General features: G+C 37.2%; 1 protein-coding gene across 1 annotated transcript; it reads left to right on the top strand.

The window, feature by feature from the left end:
• The first annotated feature begins 2,088 nt into the window (after window positions 1-2,088).
• Window positions 2,089-7,256, top strand: LOC125237522 (trypsin-1-like). The gene is made up of 6 exons (XM_048144644.1): window positions 2,089-2,209; window positions 2,912-3,278; window positions 3,782-3,911; window positions 4,716-4,841; window positions 6,271-6,420; window positions 7,066-7,256. The coding sequence occupies exons 1-6, from the start codon at window positions 2,149-2,151 to the stop codon at window positions 7,219-7,221; spliced, it is 990 nt and encodes a 329-aa protein (XP_048000601.1). The 5' UTR covers window positions 2,089-2,148; the 3' UTR covers window positions 7,222-7,256.
• The last annotated feature ends 473 nt before the right edge of the window (window positions 7,257-7,729 follow it).

Genomic DNA, 7,729 nt, shown 5'->3' with positions numbered 1-7,729 from the left:
AATAACAAAAACACAGTCATCATCATCCTTGCGTTATCCCGGCATTTGCCACGGCTCATGGGACCCTGGGGTCCGCTTTGACAACTAATCCCAAGATTTGGCGTAGACACTAGTTTTTACGAATGCAACTGCCATCTGACCGTCCAACCCGAAGGGTAAACTAGACCTTACTGGAATTAGTCCGGTTTCCTGACGATTTTTTTATTCACCGAAAAGCGACTGGCAAATATTAAATGACATTTCGCACATAAACTCTGAAAAACTCATTGGTGCGAGCCGGGGTTCGCACGCTCGCTCGGCCGTATATACCCACTTGGCCGGAAATCTTCATTTTCCATGCCTCTGATGTAATGTAGGTATTAATGTGTATCATAGACGTAAGGAATGTTGTTAACGTCCTGAATAAGAATATTTTCTTTCTTTCTTTCAAGTTCTTACATCTATCGTAGGTACTTATAAGAAGCGATTTCTACGTTTTTATCTGCTTACGTAGCGGTTCGACCTTTAAAATAATGGTTATTTTACACATATAGTGCGCCCCGCCTTTGAAAGCTTGTACTGTGGATGCTGGCAGGATTTCCACGATGTATTGCAATGCTCAGCCGTTGCGCTCGTCGGTTACCGTTTACATCAACTAGACCCTTTGCGATGATTACGGCCCTTAAAAAAATCCAATAAGACCATAAATAGGGAAGTTAATTTCATAATATACTTTTTTTGACTTCTCTTGTGCTGAAAACATTCAAACAGATAATATTATTAACTAACTATGTCTCGTTCTCGTAAATAACACGGCAACCAATTCACTAGGAAGAACGTTGTAATAAGCTTCTGCTATTCGACAACAGATGGCGCTGGCTAAGCGGCGCAATCGAGATCAAACTTGGAAGAATAAAAGCTTGACTTCAGTGTTTGTATTTGTAAACTATTTTAACTATTTTTCAAAAGAATTCTATGCATAAAAGTGTTGTAATTTTAAAAAGCAATAAACGTATGTAATTATGCTTTATTTGTTTTGATAATTAGTCATTGGATTGGAACACAATTTTTAGAGAAATAGATACATTGAATAAATAAGTTATGTTAGTTATAAATAAGTTATTTTTGTAACGATCACTTATTTTTATACATACTGAATGTCTGTAGTTTTTATAAGATAGTTTGTTAGTAGGTACCACTACTTTACTCAAAACTCGATAGATGGCGGAAGTGTGGAAACTTTAAGTAGTTATGATAGTGTGACCTAGATGGCAGCAGTAGGCTAAAACAACTCTGTTGAAATTATGTTAATAAGAAAAGGGAGACCGTTACTAAAACCATTCTTACATTTTTTTTCGTTTAAGGGTTACCTTGTCTAGCTTGACTTTACACTTAGATTCTATTTAGAATTTAATCAAATTTCTTTATATTACATACCTGCAATCTTTCTTTATAACAAGACTTTATTATTAGACAACTCACTATAAAATCGTCGATGACATAAAAAACGTTAATAATAACTTTTAAATCGGGACTTAATCGCGTATTCGGGCCATTTTTTTTTTTTCAAATTTGTCCATCCCACTTTTTTTGTGACATGGGTATTTTTTACGCGATTCATACTCAGAATCGCGAGGTCTTTCGATCGCGATGAGAGAAAAACAATGTTTCAAAACTTCCATACATTTTTCAAACCTTCCATTCCGTTACCGCCATACATGTAAATACGTGTGAAAAAATGGTAACGGAATGGGAAAAAAACTTGGGACACGTTTTTTTCTCCTATTAGGATTGAAAGAGCTCGCGATTCTGATTGGAAACCACCTAATCATTTCCAAATCCAAAAAGAGTTCGGGGGGCAACTTTTATAACATTTTAATATAACCAATCGTTTCAGGGACGGCGTTGTCACCGTGTTCCGATTTAAAAGTAATAATCGTGAAAGTTTAAATCAGAGTTTAAAAAAACGCTATGTTTTCAAACAAATTAATTTCCTGACGACAACACCCACCATGTACCTATCAGAAATGAGCATGATGAAAACATTATTAATTTCGTGGGAAATTAGAAATGGTCACGGAGCGATTTTAGATTTATAAGTCCGTCATTGCAAAAACATCATTGCATCACTTCGCTTGTGACGTGATGATTTAAAAGTAAAAAATAACAATGAAAGGACATTTTTTACTTTTAGTCATTGCTTTGTGGACTGCTCCGGTCGACCCGGAAAGTAAGTTTTTTTAAAAATTAAACAAAAGTTTTTTTTTTTACTTTAAAATAAAAAAGTTTACAAGTTTCAAGGACAGGTTAAGTCGCGGTTAGAACTTTAAAAAATGTCAAAAAAATAGGTACAGCAAGGTGGCGAACAGGCATATGGGCCGCCTGATGGGAAGCAGTCACTGTAGTCCACGGACGGACATATAAAAATATAATTTTTTACTTGCGCGTTGACAACTATAAAATTACCAGTTGCCGAGTTCACGCACATCTTGAAAGGGATGTCGAAATGTGAAATGTGACACATTTCTCTGGGTCAAGTGGGTTGCTAAATACCTGCATTTAAAGCAGGGTTTCATAAAGATAAGTCCATAAAATGTTCCTCAGTTACTGACATAATCTCAACCTTTTCCTAAAAGGTTTTAACAGGGGTCTGTGGAAAGTCTTAAATTGTGACAGCGATTCGTGACTAAAAAGTTAAAAAAGATTGAATGTGAAAAAATATTTGACTTTAACAATTAGTAATATAACCACTGTAACAATAATATCGGAGAATTAAAGTTAATAATTATGCATACATTTTACAAGAATCTATCGCTACTCGTTAGAATTTAAACGAAATATTGCTACATTACCTACCTGCTCACTATCAACCTAACTGCGTAGAAGCATTAACGTGCCACAAAGACACGTGCTAACACCAAACATGTTTCAGAATACGACGTGCTCGTAGTTCCGCTCTCAAACTCAGTCCGCAAGAAAGCTATAGAAGTGTTCCTCCTACCACGAGGGTTGGCCATAGAGAACCACGTTGGTGCCAGACTCGATATAGAAGACGTAGAACAACCTACTGAAGCGCCTGATGTAGATAATTTTGATGGACTTAATCTAGACAGAGATGATAACCCACTAGATAACATAGGAGGATCGTATAACGCCGACGATGACTATGATGCTGAGAACAGGATCGTTGGTGGTACGGAAGTGGATATCAATATGTATCCGTACCATGTTGGGTATGGTACGAATTGTGGAGGAGCGATTATTGGATCCAAATGGGTGCTGACTGCTGGACATTGTGGGTAAGTTGTTTGTAAAAATAAAAGTGGATTTAACTTGAAAGAAGACTCAAAGGAAAAAGATGATGGTTTATGAAAAGGTGGGATTAAAATAATTAACTATTTTTTTAACTATTTCTTGAAAATGTTGGTGACCTAAGATACTAATTCGATGAAAATCTTAAAATATTAGTACAACTAGCAAATAGCGAAAGAGTCTTATACTCAAGATTAATTAAGACACCCTCTTAGAAGACAGTTAATGAAACTGACAACCTAGTGATGAAAAATAGATTAATAATTTTAAAACTATGTAGAGGTAATGAGGTAACGGTTCGCCGCGTTAGCCGTAAACCCGGGAGGACTACTTGGTCTCTTTTTCATTAGTACCTATAATTAGAATATCTAACTTTAGTGTTTTAGTAACCTGAAAACAAGTAGAAAAAAATACAAAATATTTTATTTCCTAGTTTGATCTCAAAAATTACGAACTAACGATTCCTCTTTATTTCTTCTTTCCTTCAAAGCAAGAAGGAGTACATAAGGTCCGGCTCGAAGTTCCTGAACCGCGGGAAACGAACCCAGGTCATGAATAACCACATCCACCCCATGTGGTCGGCGAAGAGCAAGGACCATCCGTTTGACTACGACTTCCAGGTAATAAAGAAAAAGGACATGTATGGGTCATCATTCTCTTGCTCTTATCCCAGTCACTTGGGTTCGGTGCAGCATATCTTCCTCTTCCACACATCTCTATCATCCGTCACCTTATCATTAACTTGATTTCGTTTCATATCATGTCTCACAGTCCATCCACCCCTTCGCCGGTTTTTCTCTCTCCTTACTTCCTTCTACATTCATCCGTAATATGTTTGTCGTCACATACCTTACATCCCTCCGTATTACATTTTTTTTTATACTACGTCGGTGGCAAACAGGGTATACGGCCCGCCTGATGGAAAGTGGTATTACATGTCCATACCACGCTAGTCGAATCGCTCTTTCTTTTTCTACTATCGGTGCGACTTTCGGGCTTCCTCCGATATACTCATTCTTTCTCTTATTCTCATCATTCTCATAAAAGCCATCTATGGGTATAGGTTCCTTATAATTTTTCTGGAACAAAGACAAATTTATATTAAAATTTCAAACGAAACTCTTTAGGTCGAACAGTTTGATAATGTCGTTTAGACTTCCACCATGATTCGACCCCAGAACTTTGCAGACATGGGCCACTCCCATTAAGACAGAGTATTTATTTTAGAAATATGAACTTGCAAAAATTAATATCATTATATCATACTTAATACTAATCAAATGAGTTCCTATTTTAGAACTGTAAAAACGATTTGCCAATATTCACTACTAACAATTAACAAAATAGTGTGTTTTTAATACTATCTGTATCCAAAGAGGACAATCAGGAATGTATGCTCCCTTTCCTAATGAGGAAACTTTCAGGTCCTAGAACTGAATCAGGAGCTGACATTCGACGAGAACACGCAGCCGATCAAGCTGGCGCACATCGAAGACATGGTGGTGGGGAAAATGATCACCGTTACCGGGTGGGGAAATACACAGGAGAATGTAAGTTGGAAGATAGTTACCGCTAGTGGAGCTATACAAGGGAATGTAAATAGATAACACGCAGCTGATCAAGGTGGCACACATCGAGGATATGGTAGTTGGGAAGCTGATCACCGTCATGGCGTGGGGAAATACGAGAATGTAAGTATTGGGAGGATGGCCAGCTCATTGGCTTGAGATACACAGGAGGATATAAGTGTTGGAAAAGCGATCACCGTCACGGGGTGAATTAATGGAAGTAGAACATTCAACTGGGTAGCTGACAAACGTCGCAATCGTCTCAATCTTTTGCTTCGTAAGCAATCCGTAGCTAGCTAGCGTAGTAGTGGTGTCAATGTGACAAAGATAGACTGCGTAATAGTAGAAGTTGAGTTGACACCAGGCCAAACTTTGCCGTCTCTTGGACACACTTTTTGGCCAATACTTGATCCGATTTAAGACATACATTCGTGGTATCACGTGAAATTTAAAAAGAGTAGTTTCAAACAAGCAGTCACAAAAACAAAGGAGTTACTCAATAAATAAATAAGTATATAATTAAGTTTCGTTTACTAACTACGCTGCAAAGTTAATAGATACTTGTAAACAATAACTATGACGAAGATAATGAAAAGGCCCGTGCCAGAGGCGGAGCTAGTCTTAAAACAACAGCTGAAGCTAATGACGCCATGCTCGGAGGCGTAGCCAATGGACGGAAATTAGCGGCCGTGTTCGGTGGTACTTTACTTTCATATTAATTAGTTGCACTAATGCTTAACGTAGCTGGTTACGGCTCAGTGTTATATACACTAGCTACCCAGAGACATAAAATACTCCCGATTCAATTTTATTATATACTTTAATTTTCATTTTGATAAACTAAAATTGCTTTTGCAAAGTGTTGAAGAGTGAGCCTGAAGGCTTTTATTGAAGTGGACATGGCGTTATATTTTTTGTTATTTTTGTATATTTGTAAAGTTTTACATCAAACCACAGAATGGGTGGTGAAAAGTATAGAATTCTCAGTATTTAACAGCACCGAAATTTAAAAAAAAGCAAAAAAAACAACAAAAATCACGAACCATTGTATTTGCTCCTAGCGCACATTTTATCTCGGTTACGAGTACTAGCCTTTGCCTTTATGCATGAATGATGGAATTTGGAAAACTTAGTAAAATACATGATGTGGCGTTGATTGATTAAATGATTAGTCTTATGTGCAAAGACTGCCCGATATATAATTTATTTTTAATTTCCAAAATAATCTTAGGTGTGTAGTGCAACAAAAAACATTCATTTCTAAAGATTTTTGAGCTTTGTGTAAAATACATAAATGCTCCTTAAAATACATAAATGAAATAAAATAAAAAATATTGAATATTATGATTTGTCATTCAAAGTTATACGATTTACGAAACTTCATGCATCAGAATAAACTGTATATTTCCAGGGTCCGTACTCCAGCGTCCTAAAAGCGGTGTCCGTGCCAATAATCGGCAAGGACAACTGCCAAAAAGTGCCCTTCCCCTACTTCCGGGGCGCACTCACTCCTAGAATGTTCTGCGCCGGCTACAGAGAGGGGAAGAAAGACGCTTGTCAGGTATGAAAGTGATAAAGTAATCTTCTAAAGAAATAATCTTAAAGTAAGGGATAGGACATGTCCTCCCATCCCATTTCTCTTACTTTCCGGGCCATTCTTCTGAGGTAAAACCTGATCAGAAATGTATAACTACGCACCATGTTGCAGAGTTTCATAAGAACTATTTTTTTTCATACTACAGCGTACATTAGAATAACAGCGCCCTCTTGATAATCGTCATATATTTCTGGCCAGGCTTTATGTCTTCTTGTAGACTGCTAATTCTAAAATGCGTAATTGAGGACCCAGCTAGACATCTGAAGATACATATAACAAAACCATACTACCCAGACTTGAGATAAAGATGTAGTATATTTTTAGCTTCAATCCGCAGTCAATGTATGTAGTAGAATCTACGAGTCTGTCAAAATAATGACTTTTTCTCTCTGCCAAAATATTGACTACTCTTTTAGAAAATCACAAATACTTTCCATATTTTGTAAGAGTTATTTTGACCCATTATTGCAGTGAATGTGTCAAAAGAGATCTGGATAAGGCAGATCGTGACTGTGGCCTTATGGTGCATTTAATTTAAGTAACTGGAGGGTGGTTAAATTCTTTCCCCATCACTACATAAAGTATTACAACTTTCTCAAATGTTTCCAGGGTGACTCCGGAGGTCCAGCGGTATCCTACGACCGTCTGCTTGGCATGGTGTCCTTTGGCTACGGCTGCGCCACGCCAGGTTCTTACGGAGTCTACAGCAAGGTTGCCAAGGTCAGGGACTGGATCAGAAGCATAACAGGACTCGTTCTCGATTAGAATCGCTCCAACTTTAATAAAGTTCTTAGATATTTTACCCTTTTTCTTCTCCTGAAAAGTAACTTTATTGCAATCAGAATTATTTGTAAAGTCTACAGCAACGTTGTCAAGGTCAGAGACAGGATTAAGAGCATCGCCCGACTCACTCTTGACTAGAACGGCTCCAAATTTAATAAAGTTCTTATATATTTTATCCTTTTCCTGAAAAGTAACTTTTTTGCCATCACCTTTCAAAGACAGGATTAAGAGCATTACCCGACTCACTCTTAACTAGAACGGCTTCGAGTTTAATAAAGTTGTTGGATATTTTATCCCTTTCCTTATAATGAAAAGTAACTTTATTGTAATCTGAATTATTAGTAACGTCTATGGCAAGGTCGCCAAGGTCAGAAACTGGATCACAAGCATCACTGGACTCGTCCTCGATTAGAACGGCTCCTTGAATAAAGTAGTTAGATATTTCTTCCTTTTCCTCGTCCTTAACGACAACTTTATTTAAATCAGCTGT

This window comes from Leguminivora glycinivorella, chromosome 21, assembly GCF_023078275.1.
Source record: "Leguminivora glycinivorella isolate SPB_JAAS2020 chromosome 21, LegGlyc_1.1, whole genome shotgun sequence".
NCBI lineage: Eukaryota > Metazoa > Arthropoda > Insecta > Lepidoptera > Tortricidae > Leguminivora > Leguminivora glycinivorella.
The sequence above is the reverse complement of the archived record's forward strand: the minus strand, read 5'-3'. Positions and strand labels throughout refer to the sequence as shown.

What these genes read in the sequence shown, in the direction of transcription:
- LOC125237522 (XM_048144644.1), top strand. Translation starts at nt 2,149, where the DNA reads ATGAAAGGACATTTTTTACTTTTAGTCATTGCTTTGTGGACTGCTCCG. An exon ending in CGTTTGACTACGACTTCCAG is followed by an intron (nt 3,912 to 4,715) that starts GTAATAAAGAAA and finishes GGAAACTTTCAG; the next exon opens with GTCCTAGAACTGAATCAGGA. An exon ending in GGGGAAATACACAGGAGAAT is followed by an intron (nt 4,842 to 6,270) that starts GTAAGTTGGAAG and finishes GTATATTTCCAG; the next exon opens with GGTCCGTACTCCAGCGTCCT.